Genomic DNA, 17,128 nt, shown 5'->3' with positions numbered 1-17,128 from the left:
AAAAAAAAAAAAAGAAGAAATGCTGTCATTTGCCATTGTTTCCTTTCAAAATGCTGAGGCATTACCCCAGGGAACATAGTTACAGGGACCTTCACTGAGCGCTCCACGATACCGGGACAACCATGATTAAGGAAACTGTTCCTAATTCTGGACTTTTTTTCCTGCTGAGAAATGAATAGCCCTAAGTATGTCCTTAACAAGAGGGCATGTCCCTCTCAGTGGAGGGATAATCACCACTTGTGACACCTACTTTTATTTTTATTTTTTATTTATACATTTTTTTGCGGTACGCGGGCCTCTCACTGCTGTGGCCTCTCCCGTTGCGGAGCACAGGCTCCGGACGCGCAGGCTCAGCGGCCGTGGCTCACGGGCCCAGCCGCTCCGTGGCACGTGGGATCCTCCCGGACCAGGGCACGAACCCGTGTCCCCTGCATCGGCAGGCGGATTCTCAACCACTGCGCCACCAGGGAAGCACCAAAGATTTTAAGAGGATCAACAAAAAGATACAGCGCTGGCGAGCAAGCGCTGAGACTGTTGCTCATGTTTTTCTGGTAGGCACGCACACGGGGATAATTTTATGGAGAGCGATTTTGCAAAAATGTAATCAGGATTCTTTAAAATTTCATAATCCAGAGTTAATTTTAAAAAATCTTTACCCTTTGACTCAATAATTCTACTTCTCCAAGCATCTATTTTAAGGATATAATCAGAGATGCAGACAAGTTTTCTACACAATGATGTACATTAAATATTTCTGTTACTTAGTATAGTTAAAACTGAAAATAACATAAATGCTTAACCATGAAAGAAAAATTAGGTAAATTATGATACATTCATACAATTCATTCATTCCACAAATACTTATGTGCCCCTGCAGTATGCCAGAAACTGTTCTAGGCCCTGGAGATTCATGAGAGAAAAACCCCATTGTGGAACATTATGCATCACTGAAAATCAAGTTTTCAAAGACTATCTAATGACAAGAAGGAAATGCATTATCCTGTTAAGAAACAAAATTGTATATGCGTTATGACCTTAACTTTGCTCAAAAAATTTTTTACCCTAACACCCATGTAAATAAGACAATGGGTAAATACACACTAGATAAATATTGGGTTTTTGGGGGGTAAGGTTTTGGATAATCTTTATGTTCTCTGTACTTCTGTATTTTCCAATTGTGTAGAATCATTATTCTATTATTTACAGATTATTTTAAATGACATTTTCAAAATAATTTTAGTTGTGTTTAAGAATGCTCACAGAGGGCTTCCCTGCTGGCGCAGTGGTTGCGCGTCCGCCTGCCGATGCAGGGGAGCCGGGTTCGCGCCCCGGTCTGGGAGGATCCCGCGTGCCGCGGAGCGGCTGGGCCCGTGAGCCATGGCCGCTGGGCCTGCGCGTCCGGAGCCTGTGCTCCGCGACGGGAGAGGCCGCAACAGAGGGAGGCCCGCATACCACAAAAAAAAAAAGAATGCTCACAGAAAATTTTAAATGAAAATAATAGACTACCCAAGTGTGTAGGCCATATGACTTCCCCTTCATTTTGTCACATATATAATAGAAACACAATGAAAAGGAAACACATAGAAATGACAAGTAACTATCTTGGGGTAGGAATTTCAGAAGATTTTAGTGTTTTTTTATTTCAGTAATTTCATACAATAAATATGATTTGCTTTTATAATCAGCAGAAAGAATTAAAATGTTATGCCTGTGTAGGCTTGAATAATCTTCAGAAATGGGAAAAAGAAAGTTTCCATAATGCCATTTCCATCTTTTTTAAAAAAAAAAAATTTCTCCATTTGTCCTCCCTCCCTTCTAGTTTGTCAATTTCTTCTGTAAAGAAGTGCTTTCTCTTTCTCTACCCAATTTAAAAAAATATTTTGGATTCTTGAATTCTTTTATTTTTAAATTAAATTTGTTATAACCTATGTACTCTCCTATATATTTTAAGAAATCCTACCTTAATGTCTTTATATTCCCCCTGAACTATAGGACCTTAAGACACTTTAACAATCAGCTCACTTGCCATTGTTGTCCTGAATATTAGTTCTATCTTGCTTTCTTTAATCCCACAAATTTTACGCTAACGAGATATGTTTCCATTTGCCCACGTTTCCCATTGTGTTTGTACATCATTCCTTCTTCATCTTAGATTTTCCTCCTTTGTGTTCTTCCTTCCTGGAGTATATCCTTTACCAAGAGTCTGTTGGTAATAAATTCTGTTTTTGTTTGCCTGGAAACCTCTTTATTTTGCTTTCATTCTTTAAAGACAGGCATATATAGTAGTCACATAAAGATCTTTGCCCCACCAATAGCTCAGTTGCAGTAAAACTTTAAGATAATTTAGATGGAAAATGTTTGGAGAACAGCATAAAAAAGCAGGTAAAAATGTTTTTGTTATTTGAAATTCTCATTCTTAGTTCTGGTATAGTCACACATTAAAGTTAGGATATAAATCACATTTAACCAGTTGATTTTCTAAGCCTGGTTAGATTCAGGCAGAAACGTTGGTGACAGGGACTGAAAGGGGCAATGTTTCTGAACACTTCTCACTAAATATCAGCATCTCCTACTATCCCTGCAGGATATTCAGGCAGGACCCTAGCTATGATCTAGAATTAAGGTCCCTGTAGTTGATGACTCAGGTAACCCATTCCACATCAATGAAACATCTGTCAATTAAAAAAAATACTTAATGCTACTTTTTCATTCTGTATAGGCATTAGGGAACTTGTTAACTTGTGAGGCTTGGATATGGAAAAATCAGAGGTGGTCAAAATCACACCATTTACTAAAGAAAGCAGTTCAATGTTTCCTTAAAAATATTCAGCTGTTCTGTCTTCCAGTTTAAGTAACTGTATCTTCAGCTGGATGAATGCTGTTTTTTGTGGGGTTTTTTGGCCACACTGCACAGCATGTGGGATTTTAGTTCCCCGACCAGATATCGAACCCGAGCCACCTGCATTGGAAGCGCAGAGTCTTAACCAGTGGACCGCCAGGGAAGTCCCATGAATGCTGTTCTTAAACCAATGAAAGGGCTGGCTTGCTACTGGGAATTATCAGAGATGTTTTATTCCCTTTGCCTGGAGCCAATACCACAAAGGCAAGATTCCTTAGGGGCCCTTTCTGCCGTGCAATTTATTTTGGGGAAGTTCACCTTTGCATTAAGGTTATTGCTGTTCGGGGTTTTAGTCTTATGTAGGTGCCTCAGTTTGACTTCCCACCTTGGGTGGCCCCAGGATTTGTCTCCTGCCTACCTTGTGGGCAGTTTCCTGATAAAACTACAGGCTAAGTTATCAGAGATCAGTAGATGTACCTAGGATAGATTTTGGTTTCTGTCATGCATTTTGTGCTTTCTATCATGTCAGACCTCTTAGAAGTCCCCTCACTTTCTTGCCAGCTGAGCTGTGTATTTAAAGAGTTATTTTTAGAGTACTCTGCATTTTTAGGAATTTAGTACAAAGAAGACTTCTTGGTTTGCCATATTGCCTCCCACTGAAGGCCATCCCTTGATATCTTTCCATTTTGAACTTTCCGTAGCTCCCTTTCAGTGAGTGCACTGTGGTCCTCCTAATGGCTCTAAGTGAATGCAGTGAGTCATTTCTAGTGAGTTCTGCCCAAACAATAGCTGTCACCAAAGAAAGCCTAAAATTCTCCATGCAAAGTCTTAGTTGCACCCAGTTAAGTACTATTATCAGATGCTGAACCATAGTAGACAGCAGCATAAGTTGACCCCAGGTTATTTGAGGATAAATGGATCAATGGCTTCTGTGTATTTCAGATTTGGCACAAATATGATGCTGACAGCAGTGGCTTTATATCAGCTGCTGAGCTTTGTGTAAGTGTTGCCGGGAGCCGTGTCTGGGTGAAGGGCGGGTTTGCTCATCACTGGGAATTTGAAATATGTGTATCATGAGTTTGATTTCTGCATTTCCAAGAAACATGGATATGAATTTGTTACTTAAAAAACTGATTCATGTTTAGAAGGTTTAGAAACTGTATGTTGGATTTATTGCTTGCTCAAAGCCTTTCAGTTCCTTCCTAAAACAAACGAACCACAATTCTTAAAATACAGCCTCTTGAGATTTTTAGGTTTATTTGCTCACTAGATAAAATGCAGCTCTTCTCTAGATGTCCCAGAACTTCCTCCGAGACCTCTTCTGCCACCACAAAAAGGCCATTTCTGAGGCTAAGCTGGAAGAATATACTGGCACCATGGTGAGTAACTGAGCAACGCCATCTCCATGAGGACAGCTTCTCCGCTGCCTCCTCAGGGCCCAGAAACATTGTCTGGTACAGTGGATGATTCTACTCATTTAGCAAGTCGATTTAGAGCAATTGGGAATCAGAGAGATGGGAGATGTGTGTCCCACCTCTGCCATCTTTAGCCATGGCCTTGAGAAACCGTCCAGCCTCTCAACTTTATTTACTTCCTCTGAAAAATAGAGATTAATAGTATCTAGTTACTGCAAGGGCAAGCGAGTGGATGCATATGAAGCACTTTGCGGAACATCAAGGAAATAGTAAATGTTCAGGACATGTTAGTACTTCCTGTGGTGGTTGTTGTGGTCCTTGTTGTCATTACTTCACTTGCCCCTCATGCCATCGTATGACCCCAGGACTATTTCAGCGTCAAAGCTCCCTGGAAAATGCTGAAGTAGGAGAAGCTGCCTTTGGTGAACTCATCCTCATATTCTGTTTCAGTTGCTAACTTGATGCTTTTCCCCCAGTGCTAATCAACAATCTGCATTGAATTGGATCTGGCTTCTCTACCATTTATCTCCCCCCGAGCCCCTTCCCATCCCCAGATGTGTGCTTCATTCCAATCAAACTCTGTAGGTTTCTTAATTAACAAGCAAGGAAATTGCTGGTAAAGGTTTAATTACTTGTGCAATTGCTACACCTACTATAGAAAGAGTTCTTGAGTAGACGCATCTTACTGAACCTTCTTGTGAACAGCCATGGAAGCATATCACTGAGAAGAGTTTTATGGATCCCTGTTAAAATGTGTACCACTAGGTTCATCTACTTAGGCCTTTAATTGATGTTTCCGAATACTGTATTAATTCTAACAACTCCTCTATAGCACTGGCATTGTTCCTGCTATTTTTTATATCTGATGATTGAGGTTTGAAAAGGGTAAGTGACTAAGTCACCACCAAGCTGAATCCCTAGACTCGTTTTATAAAAATCAGATTAACTGGGAAATGTTAAGTTGCCTAGCCTAAGGCACCAGTTAAAGTGGAAGTTGGGGGGCTTCCCTGGTGGCACAGTGGTTGCGCGTCCGCCTGCCGTTGCAGGGGAACCGGGTTCGCGCCCCCGTCTGGGAGGATCCCACATGCCGCGGAGCGGCTGGGCCCGTGAGCCATGGCCACTGAGCCTGCACGTCCGGAGCCTGTGCTCCGCAACGGGAGAGGCCACAACAGAGGGAGGCCCGCATACCACACACACACACAAAAAAAGTGGAAGTTGGGCTCTCCTGGCTTTCGACCCTGCATTTTCCTGGCTCTCGCTCTGTACTCTGACTACTCTGAATGCTGCTTCCAGCCAAGGGCATCAGCCCCGGGAAGGAAGAATGTGCTCTTGACCATGATACCTTGTAAATGGCCTGGACAGGAGCAAAGCTGATGCCAAGGACAGAATCACACCCCAGGCCAGGATCTCAATCAAGGAAATTATCTGGCTTTCTACTATGTTGACTTGTTGTAATAGCATGCAAAACGCTCTTTGAAATCCTGAGTAAATAGGTACTTAGCACTAAAGAGTGACGTGGGAAATCCCTGGGAAGCAGGTTCCCAGCTACAGGGATATCTCTAGTTTCCTTTTGACCTAAGTTCCAGTGAAACCCTCTAATAGAATGAATAATCTGAAAAAGGAAATTAGACTAAAACTGCCTGGGGGAGAGAATAACAAGGAGATTATTTTTCCAGTTGGGCATTTTTTTCAACATTGATTTAACAATGTTAGCACTGGCCGTTTTTATCTTGATTTTATCAATGTATAAAACAGGCCCTACACAGTGAAAGGCTTGCATTTAGAATCTCCAGCATGTTTCCAGTATTTCTTTGAATACCTTTGACTCTGAGGGGCTTCCCTCCACCTCCAACCAGAATACTAAGCCAGTGCTTTCTAACTTTTTACCATAGGTTGGCTATTTTTTCCTTACTTTTCTCCACCTGGTTCTTGCTCATCCTTCAATATTTAGTTAGACATCATCTTGCCCTAGAAGATCTTCCATACCTTCTTCTACAGTGGATCCAAGTGCCTCTCCTCTGTGCCCCTATAGTATCTTGTGTATTTCACTGTCTTAACATCATAGTCATCCATTTAATTCCTTCCACAAATATTCCTCAAATATCTGCTATGCCTCAGGCACTATTCTAGTCATCAAGGATTCAGCAGTAAGTGAAATAGACAAAGGAGAGACTGACACTAACAATAAACACAATAAATAATAAATTACATTGCATGATAGAGGGTAATAGTGTTATGGAAAAAATTGAAAAGTAGACCAGGCAGTGCCAGCAGGGCAGCTAGGATGGGAGCTTGGGGAGGTGTAATTTTCAATAGGGTGGTCAGGAGAGGCCCTTCAAGAAGATGCAACATGAGAAAGGACCAAAGGTGCAGCAAGCAGAGTCCCTGGGTCAGGGGTGTGCCTGGGATTTCCAGGAACAGGAAGAGACCAGTGTGGCTGGAGCAGAGTAAGCAAGGATGAGATGGGGCCATTGTGAGAACTTGGGGTTTTCGTTGGAAGGAGATGGAGAGCCACTGGCGGATTTGAAGCAGAGGATGGCATGATCTGGCTGCTGTGTTGAGAAGAGCCCGAAATGGGCAAGGAGGGAATCAGGAAGACCTGTTAAGAGGCCATTGCTCCATCCAGGTGAGAGAGGATGTTAGTTTGGACCAGGGTCAGGTAGCAGAAGAGATGAGAACTTGATCTGTCTGAAGACGGAATCAGTAGGATTTCCTGATGAAGCAGCTGGGTGTCAAGGATGACACTGACACTGTTTATGGATCTTGTACTCCACTAGGCCGTGATTCCTCAAGGGCAAGGTGGCATCTTATCTTTGTGTTCTCAGCCCTCCCACGGAGCCTGGCACACAGTGGGCTACTTAATGCGAATTGTCTGAACTGAATTTTCAGTTATTACCTCATAAACAGCTATGAATAAACCCTAACAATATGAGTAAAATTTGCCCTTGGGACCCTCCTTGCCTCCCTTGTCTGTGTCCCTTGGGACCCTCCAGCTCCATCGTGACTCCTGATGCCTCGAGGCGCCTCGCATACATTGCACGTCGCAGCATCCTGCACAGACCCAGCTTTCCTCAAACAGTGCTTCATGTTCCGAAATTCTCCTTTTTCTCTTTCCTTGTTTAAAACCAGACCCTCCAGGGCAGAACCAGAAAGGGAGCCTGAAAGTGCTGAGCTCCCTCCTTATGTCTCTCACTGGGGTCCTTCATCACAAAGAGTCACCTGGAAGGATCCCAACCAGGCAGTGGGTAGGAGCCGTGCTGAGCCCAGGGGACAGAGACAGACAGGGGGGTGACGGGAGGCAGGGAGGGACAGGAGTGAGGGCCAGAGCTGGAGGCATGGAGACAGAGCAGAGATGATCGAGAAGGGACAGTCAGAGCAGGGCGAGCCTAGTATACGCCCCTGTGGATTCGCAAGTCACGTCACTCCTTTTCTTAAGCTGGGTCTGAGATGGTTTTTCTGGGCTGAGAGGTAGAGTCTCAAAGTGACCGAGAATATCCCCTCCCTCACCAAAACCCCACTCTCTGAATGCTGCTCTCTCAGGTTAGAATGTGCTCTGGTAAACTAGTTCATACAAAGATGTGAGTTCATTCCTTCAACAAATATTTAGGGAGAACCTACCATGGAAGATACGGTCTCTGACCTTATGGAGTCTTCCAACTGGGAGGAAATTTGCTAAGAACGGGAAAGGGAGCAAACATCCCCTCTGGTCCCTCCCTTTCATCCCCACTGTGTGTATCACTGCCCTAGAGTATCGGCCCATAAGTAGGAATTGAGTTCAATTTTCCTTTCAGCCCTTAAATACAGCAATTTCACCTTGAGATCCAATTAAAAGATTCTTGAAAAGTTTTCTGGATTTTTAAAAAAAATAAGATGGACTGCAATGAAGCAGCAGTTCTAGAGCTTCAGCAAAGGCAGGACAAGAAAAGGTAGGTGGACAAAGGGGAAAGGCCAGGAGAGGGATAAATTAGGAATTAGGGATTAACAGATACACACTACTATATATAAAATAGAGAAACAACAAGGACCTACTTGTAGGTATATAGCACAGGGAACTATATTTAATATCTTGTAATAACCTATAATGGGAAAGAATCTGAAAAATATATATATACACACACTCATATATGTATAACTGAATCACTTTGCTGTATACCTGAAACATTGTAAATCAACTATACTTCAATTTTTAAAAAAGTAGGTGAAAAGAATTAAAGTTAAATTTTTTTAAAGATGTCTTCTTAACAGAGTACACACAGTACTTTATTTTCATTGAAACGTAACCAGTGTTTGTTCTAGGATTAAATATTTTAATCGTAATAATTGAGAGTTCCTTCTGTGCTGGGCCCTGTGTGAAGCACTTTTCAAACATCTTATTTGCTTCTCACATGAACCTTATGAAATAAGTATTTTTAAACCCCTATTTTGTAAATGAAAAAACTGAGGATTACAGGTCAGAGATGATAAGGACGGAGTGGAAATTCAGACCCAAATCCATCTTCAAACTGTATTCAAACCATAACATTCACATCTGAAAGTCTAAATGTCAAATTATTAAAATGAAAACTTTCAAAAGAGGGAGGGCTGAGCTCTATGAGAGATCAAGAAGAGATACAAATCCCTATGAATAAAGTGAAGAGCAAGGTGAGGACAAAGCCATGTTAGGAGATTAGGATTCTCTTAGGTTTTTTTTTTGTTTGTTTTGTTTTTGCGGTACACGGGCCTCTCACTGTTGTGGCGCACAGGCTCTGGACGCACAGGCCCAGTGGCCAGGCTCACGGGCCCAGCCGCTCCGTGGCATGTACAAATGAGTGGCTAGAGAAGAGTCACTTTGGATCTAACAGATTCTGGACTATTGAAACTATGCTCCTAGGTATTTTTTTTTTTGTTTGTTTTGTTTTTGCGGTACACGGGCCTCTCACTGTTGTGGCGCACAGGCTCCGGACGCACAGGCCCAGTGGCCATGGCTCACAGGCCCAGTCGCTCCGCGGCATGTGGGATCTTCCCAGACAGGAGCACGAACCCGTTTCCCCTGCATCGGCAGGCAGACTCTCAACCACTGCGCCACCAGGGAAGCCCGAGTTTTTTCTTTTTTATTCTGTATTCTAAATATTTCATTAATTCCTGATATGACATTTATTAGTTCCTTTACCATGCTTACTTCAGGTTTACTTTCTTCTTTTTATAATTTCTTAAGGTGGAAGTTTAGATTGTTGATTTGAGATCTTTTCTAATTTTTATTAAAGGCTTCTATAGTTATAAATTGTAACTTTAATGACTGTTTTAGTAGTTTCTTCACTTTCATCTCAAAATATTTTCTAATATCTCTCATAGTTTATTCTTTGACCCTTTGGTTTTTATAAATTGTATTGTTTAACCTCATATATTTGTAATTTTCCTAAATTTCCTCCTGTTATTTTTTCCTAATTTAATTTTTACAGAGAACATATTTTATATGATTTCAATATTTTTAAATTTTCTGAAGCTTGTTTTGTGGCCTAGTATATGGTTGATCCTAGAGAATGTTCCATATGTGCTTGAGACAAATGTATTTTCTGCTGTTATTTGGTATAATGTTCTAGAGGTGTCTATTAAGTCTACTTGTTCTGTTCATTATTGAAAGAGAGGTAGTAAAGACTTCTACTATTGTATTTGAATTGTCTGTTTCTCCCTTCAATTCTGTCAATTTTTTCTTCTTGTATTTTAGGGCTCTTTTGATTGAAATCTATTTCTCCTGTGGTGTATAGCCTGTTATGTTACTCCTCAGAAAGTGCAGCCTTGGGCCTGCACAGTCACCTTAACTCCGTCCCTCCACCCCAAGAAGAGCAATAGTTTTACCTGAGCCCTCTGACTAAGTCTTTTCCTGATCTCCCTTATCTCTTTGTAAGTTTCTGGCTGGTCTCTCTATATTGGTATCACACCCCGATGTTAGTCGTCACTAACTGCTAGCTGATTGTTCTCTTATCATCTACAACAATGCCCTAGAGCATAAATCATTCCACAGTTTGATCAAATTAATGTCTGACTTCTTTGTAGGAGTAGTATTTAACACCAATCTTTGAGGCTTGCTTAGATCTCAGGAGGGTTCCTCTTAACTAAAATCATCATTGTTTGGACAGTGTCTTTAGGCTGAACTTCCCACACTTTGTTCCAAATAAGCCAGACCTTTTAGAGTACCCCATTCTCTGGTCTGTACCTGCCCTGAGTAAGACTTCCATCATGCTGAGCTGGATGAAAGAAGGAAGCTGGCCATGGCTTGAGTTTCATAGACTCTCACTTTTCCTACCAAGATTTATTTTTTTTTTTTTAAAGACTGTTTACATTTCCTTAGAGACTTTTGGGTATACTGACTTTTAGAAACTCAACATTCTGAAAAAAAACTTCTAGGATCTGAGATCTAAGTGATACACCAAGTGTGAAATCACTTTACTGCTGCTTTAGTGGCTTTTTAATGAGCAATGGACACAGTCGCAGCAACACTGCATTAAAGATTTGGTTCTGAGGTTTAGCATCAAATGTTTTACTTAAGAGATGTAACCTACTAATGAATTCAAATTGACCCAAATAAGGATTGGCACACTTGAAAGCTGTCTGAAACGTAACAAGCAACAAGTCAAGGCAGAACATCCAATCAGAAGAGAAAAGTTGAGGTCTGCAGACCCTGTCTCATCTAAACTCGTAATTAATGCTCTGTACAAGGAAGGAAACTATTAACAAAATCCAATTATGACATCTAATTAAGAGATGCTGCCAACACCTGGCAGGGGGAAAGATTAGCTGTCTGAATAGAATATTATTTGGTAATACTGAGATTTGTAAAATGTAAGCTAATACATGTGGGCGATATTAAGCTCATGTACCTAATTAGAGCATGGAACTTGAACTACTGTAAAACAATAAATTAAAATCTGAGAATGTGGCAGGCAAAGAGAATACCCCCATCCTCTACCCTGGTCCCAGCTCTCATACTTCATGCCTGGATTAAAGCACCTGACTTCCCAGCTGCTTCCTTCCCCCTAGGTCTCTGATCCAGGCCAATCTGAGACATGTCTGTGCTTTTTATTTTTTTAATTTAATTTTTATTGGAGTCTAGTTGATTTACAATGCTGTGTTAGTTTCGGGTGTACAGCAAAGTGAATCAGTTGTACATATACATATATCCACTCTTTTTTTAGATTCTTTTCCCATAGAGGCCATTACAGAGTATTGAGTAGAGTTCCCTGTGCTATATAGTAGGTTCTAATTAGTTATCTATTATATATATAGTAGTGTGTATATGTCAGTCCCAGTCTCCCAATTTATCCCCCCCTCCACCACCAGGCTGTCTTGAAATCTCTATTCCATGTCCACGCTCACTCTACCGTTGATCTCAACCAGTCTGATGATTTAAAATACTAACTAAAGGTGACTGCCTCCAATTTATGTCTCTGACTCAGAGCACTTTTCTGAGCTGCCTGCATATACTTGGATGTGTGTCTCCACCTGGATGCCCACTAAACCTCGCAAACTTAGCATGTCCCAAACTGACATATTGACCTTCTTCCACAGTCCTGTTCCAATTACACTGTAAGCTCCTAAAAGGCTGTACCACCTTAATGATTTTTGAGAATCTCTCACAGTGCCTCACACGTTGTTAGACACATGGTGATTATTCGACATACAATTGTTGATTCAGTAATATGGGGGGGCCCTCTAAATCCTTTTTGAGATTGTGTATGGCAACAATTTCCAGACTTTTTAAGAATGAGGAACTCTTTTTAAGTAAAAAAAATGATAACCGATAAGGAGTGATTTCTAAGAATACTGCTTAATGAAAAAAAGCAAGTTGCAAAATAATACATAGAATGTGGCCCTATTTGTCCAAAAAAATAAAGATGGACATATTAAAATGTTTAAAAAGTTTCTGGAAGGATACACAGTCCTGTGAATGGTAGTTACCTTTACAACAAGGACAGGAAGGACTTATACTTTGTACTCTTCACTCTGCTGAACTATCTGCAAAATTTTGACCTTGCACTGCATCTCAAATGATCAATTAGCAATTGTTTAAAAAATTCACGGACTGCCTCTCCCACCACATGACAACAGTCATACTTTGGATCTACTGTTTCTGGTAAGAAATTACTATTTGGGTTGGCCAAAAATTTCGTTCAGGTTTTTCTGTAAGATGTTACGGAAAAACCTGAATGAACTTTTTGGCCAACCCGATATTAACCCAGTAATGGTTTTAAATGAATTTGCATTTCACAATCACCATGGCATCTTTAAGGAATCGAAAAATTAAGGTAAACCTATTATTCAATCTACGGAGAATGCTGGGTAGATCTGTAGTCTCTGAGGGGTCTCTTGAGGGGAATCATAGGTCTACAGAATTTTAAGGAGTTTGTCAGTAAGTCATTGTGTTCCATTTCCAGGAGACTTTATAGAACCTTTCATGTACTTAGTGCTCAAAAATGTGTGTATGTTCAATCTTGGAAAAGGCAGTGGCAGAAGTGAGAACAGTGGTTAAGGGCCCTTCACAACCTTTCAATAATCAGCCCTTCAGAATGGAATCTTGACCCGACCGCCAGCACCGTGAATCACCACAGCCCTCCAGGAGGGACCTGTGCCACGAGCACGTGACCACTAAGGTCAGAGGGAAACTCACATAAATAGAATCTTTTTTTGCTTTCCCAGGGAGAGAAGGGCAATTAGAAAAGGTAAACACCACATCTCTGGCATAATCTATAGCACCAGATGTTTTATTTCATAACCAACCAGGAAGCAAACTACATTAACCATAAGCTACCCAGACTCTATAAAGGTAAGAGCCTGCTTTATGGGAAGAGCTCTAGAGCTCTGGTGACAGATATGCTTAGATTCAAATCTTACTACTTTCTTAGACAAATCAATCTTTCTACATTCCAGTTTCTTGCATGAGTGGCATGCAGCTATTTCTTACCTTCTGAGAATGTGGTGATGATTAAATGAAATAACATACAAAGTTTTGGCTGCTCTACAAATGGCCACTATTAGAGTTTTAAAAATTAAGAAGCCATTATGCCCACCCCAAATTGCCAAACATTCAAAATTCATCAAAGGTCGTTAGTAACTTCCGTGAGTTAGGACAGACGTGTTTACAAACAACTTTCTCAGTTACTGAGATCATGAACTATTAGGAGCCTACTCTTCCTTCCCTCTTAGAAACCGGTCATGTTCTGAGGCTTTTTCTTTTTCATAATCAAGTTTTGGGAGGAAGAAAATCCTGGTAAATTCATATACCTGGATTAGCAACCAGCTACTACTCTACTGATGGCTTCTGGTGGAAGATACCCTCGTGGCGGTTGCAGTGAACTTGCACATGAAACAGTGCTGTGGTGCGTGTAATTTGGGTGTTCTGAACACCACCGTTCAGTAGTCATATAGCATCCTTTGAGGAGATGCTGACCATCAATTACTCAGGGGTGAAGTGCAAGGGTAGGTGCCACTGAGGTCCCTGGATACCTAAGAACCCAGTCTTCCCAAGAACTCAGTCCTCCCATTAGCCACACTGGAACCTGCTCTGAAGGACTGTTTGCTGACTTTACCAGGAAGAGTGCTCAGCATCAATCTTACTCCCCTTCAACTGCTTTGACAAAGTCATGAAATCATTAATTTTCAGAGCTGGATGCAATCTGGGCCCTAATTCGGTCAGTGGTTATTGGACTGTTGGGTTCCAAGAAACGTTTGGGTTCAGGATTGAGAGGGAACCTACAGGACAAAGCTCCAGCCCACTTCCACCCACTACTTGTACAGCTCCATTTCTTTGCTTTATGCATTCAAGCACCATGCAGAATTTCATTTGAAAATAGGGTTCTTCTGATAAGGAAAGTTAAAATCATGGACAAAGTTATAGCTGAAGAAGCTGCACCCAAAGAGATCATATGACTTTACTAATGTGACAAGAGGTCTGATTTCTGGTCTGGTGCAATAGGCATGTCTCAAGCTTCCCTTGTTATGCGTATTTCTTGTAGTCAAATATGTCCCAGTCAACTAGAAGAGTAGACACAGGGGAATATGTGTATTAATTACCCCCATGTGTACACACACAGGGGTAGTAAAATTAAGCAAATGATTTTTTTTTCTGATTCTGATTCTTAAGTGAACCACATAACCAATTTTCTGATGGGCAGAAGCATAATTTACACATTAGTGTTCACTTCTTCCTTGAGCCAATTTTGAGCAAAGGGCTTTCCCCTCTTACACTTGCTGTGTAAGTTTGCACAGCAATGAAGATGGGCCCATGTCTTTCAAGCTGAGCTACTATTTGCGTAAAACTCAAGATAATCTAGCTTTCTAAGAATGAACCTCTTATATCTTGTTTAAAACTTTGTCTGATCTACACAAGAGGGAGGAGATATGGGGATATATGTATATGTATAGCTGATTCACTTTGTTATAAAGCAGAGACTAACACACCATTGTAAAGCAATTATACTCCAATAAAGATGTTAAAAAAAAACAAATTTAGCCTGATCTAATAAATTCAAACAGCCTCTTTGAATAAGGCTAAGTCTCTGCAAAAGGAAAAGCTCAGTCTCTTAGATTTCTCAGTTCTCTGGATCCAACCCAGACCCTTGTCTAAAAATGTCATCAAGCTGGGTAAGGAGAGAAAAAGCAGCTTATAGGACCTCATGGTGAAGGGGAGGAGTCGAGGTCCCAAGGCACAATGCTCTGGTTTCCATGGTGATGCCTGTGGACCACACAGTTGCTGCTACTTGGCTGACATTCATGGTTGAAGCCATCCTCTAACTCTTGCTGGATGCAGACCACTAATTCTCTGCCATATCCTCCTTCCAGCTTGCTGACTCAGTGATCCACCCCCATACTCTGTTCCAGCATCATCTCATACTCAGCTGGACCCATGGAAGGTCCACGGGTCCTTGACTAAGCCTCCAAACCCTTGGGTGCTTAGAGGGTCCCAGGAAAGCTAAGCCCCAGCACTCTGTCTGCTCAATGTTGTCCTTCCTTAGCTAGTTCTCCTCTCCCTCCAGATCCCCTTCCAGCAGAGCTAGGTCACACATCTACTTTACTCTGCCATCTCTGCTTATCTCTCTCTTTTCCTTCCTACAATCCTCTGAGGCCTACACAAGGCAGACTTTCTCCTACATCATATCCTCCTCAGCTACTTTTGCCTTCATGGAAAACTATTTCTTCTATACTCTATAGAAAGTACTCTATGATATGAGTCAACCTCAGCCAATTTAGACAAATATATAACCAGAAGAGCAAAACAGAAAAACACTTTAATGACTTTCAAAATAAATTCCCATTACAAGTATTTCTTACACTCCTTTCCCCTTCTGCATTCCAGATGAAGATCTTTGACAAAAATAATGATGGCCGGTTGGATCTTGATGACTTGGCAAGGTGAGTAGTGTGAAAATGGCGTCATAGATTCAGAAACATGTTCCTAGGGGTTTACTGACACCATACACTTCCTTTTGAAAGGCAAAGATTAAGTCTCACCTGAAGTCTTAAAGAATAGGTGAATCTTTAGGGGTAACAGATATCTTTGTGAAGATCATAAAAGCACTTCTCCCCAGAAAAGCACAATGCACAACATTTTCAAAATATTTTATAAATGGGCCAGCCCTGCCCTCAAAGGCCAGACATTCATGGTCCTACATAAGTGTTCCACAACAAAAAAAAGTCCTGAATCCCATTCACTGGTTCTGAGAATACTGAATAGTTAGTTCAGGACAGAGAACAACACAGTCAGACTCACAGCTGCACCCTGTGGTCTCTGAGTGTTGGTGTATCCTCCGTGGGGCACCAAGTGTCTGCAGGATAGAAGTGGAAGAGGGGAGGATGACAGCAGAAGTGGTCTAGTATTTGCAAAAGTGCTGTCTGTGAGGCTGGTATTGTGACACATGATGATGTCAGCATGTTTCTGTCAAGTCTAGCCGACCCCAAAACAACATGACTGTCCACAAAAAGGTAAAAAGAGATTCTGAGCAGATAGAGAGTTGAAATCATTGGATCAAGAATACATGGATAAGGGAGGAACACTCCCAAACTCATTCTACAAGGCCACCATCACTCTGATACTAAAACCAGACAAAGATGTCACAAAGAAAGAAAACTACAGGCCAATATCACTGATGAACATAGATGCCAAAATCCTCAACAAAATACTAGCAAACAGAATATAACAGCACATTAAAAGGATCATAAACTATGATCAAGTGGGGTTTATTCCAGGAATGCAAGGATTCTTCAATATATGCAAATCAATCAACGTGATACACCATATTAACAAACTGAAGGAGAAAAACCATATGATAAGCTCAATAGATGCAGAGAAATCATTCAACAAAATTCAACACCCATTTATGATAAAAACCCTCCAGAGAGTAGGCATAGAGGGAACTTTCCTCAACATAATAAAGGCCATATGTGACAAACCCACAGCCAACATCGTCCTCATAAAATACCTAGGAATAAACCTACCTAGGGAGACAAAAGACCTGTATGCAGAAAACTATAAGACACTGATGAAAGAAATTAAAGATGATACAAACAGATGGAGAGACATACCATGTTCTTGGATTGGAAGAATCAATATTGTGAAAATGGCTATATTACCCAAAGCAATCTACAGATCCAATGCAATCCCTATCAAATTATCAATGGCATTTTTTACAGAATAAAATAAAAAATCTTAAAATTTGTATGGAGACACAAAAGACCCTGAATAGCCAAAGCGGTCTTGAGGGAAAAAAACGGAGCTGGAGGAATCAGACTCCCTGACTTCAGACTGTACTACAAAGCTACAGTAATCAAGACAATATGGTACTGGCACAAAAACAGAAATATAGATCAATGGAACAGGATAGAAAGCCCAGAGATAAACCCA

At 41.1% G+C, this 17,128-nt stretch overlaps 1 protein-coding gene across 1 annotated transcript in view; it reads left to right on the top strand.

Annotated features, from left to right (window-relative positions):
• Positions 1–17,128, top strand: part of SCGN (secretagogin, EF-hand calcium binding protein) — a 31,477-nt gene that overhangs the window by 3,773 nt on the left and 10,576 nt on the right. The window contains 3 exon segments of the mRNA XM_007128638.1: positions 3,782–3,838; positions 4,141–4,218; positions 15,584–15,639. Coding sequence (XP_007128700.1) covers positions 3,782–3,838; positions 4,141–4,218; positions 15,584–15,639 — 191 coding nt within the window.

This window comes from Physeter macrocephalus, chromosome 18 (genome assembly GCF_002837175.3).
Source record: "Physeter macrocephalus isolate SW-GA chromosome 18, ASM283717v5, whole genome shotgun sequence".
In the NCBI taxonomy this organism is placed as follows: Eukaryota; Metazoa; Chordata; class Mammalia; order Artiodactyla; family Physeteridae; genus Physeter; species Physeter macrocephalus.
This window is presented reverse-complemented; position numbering and strand designations above follow the sequence as displayed.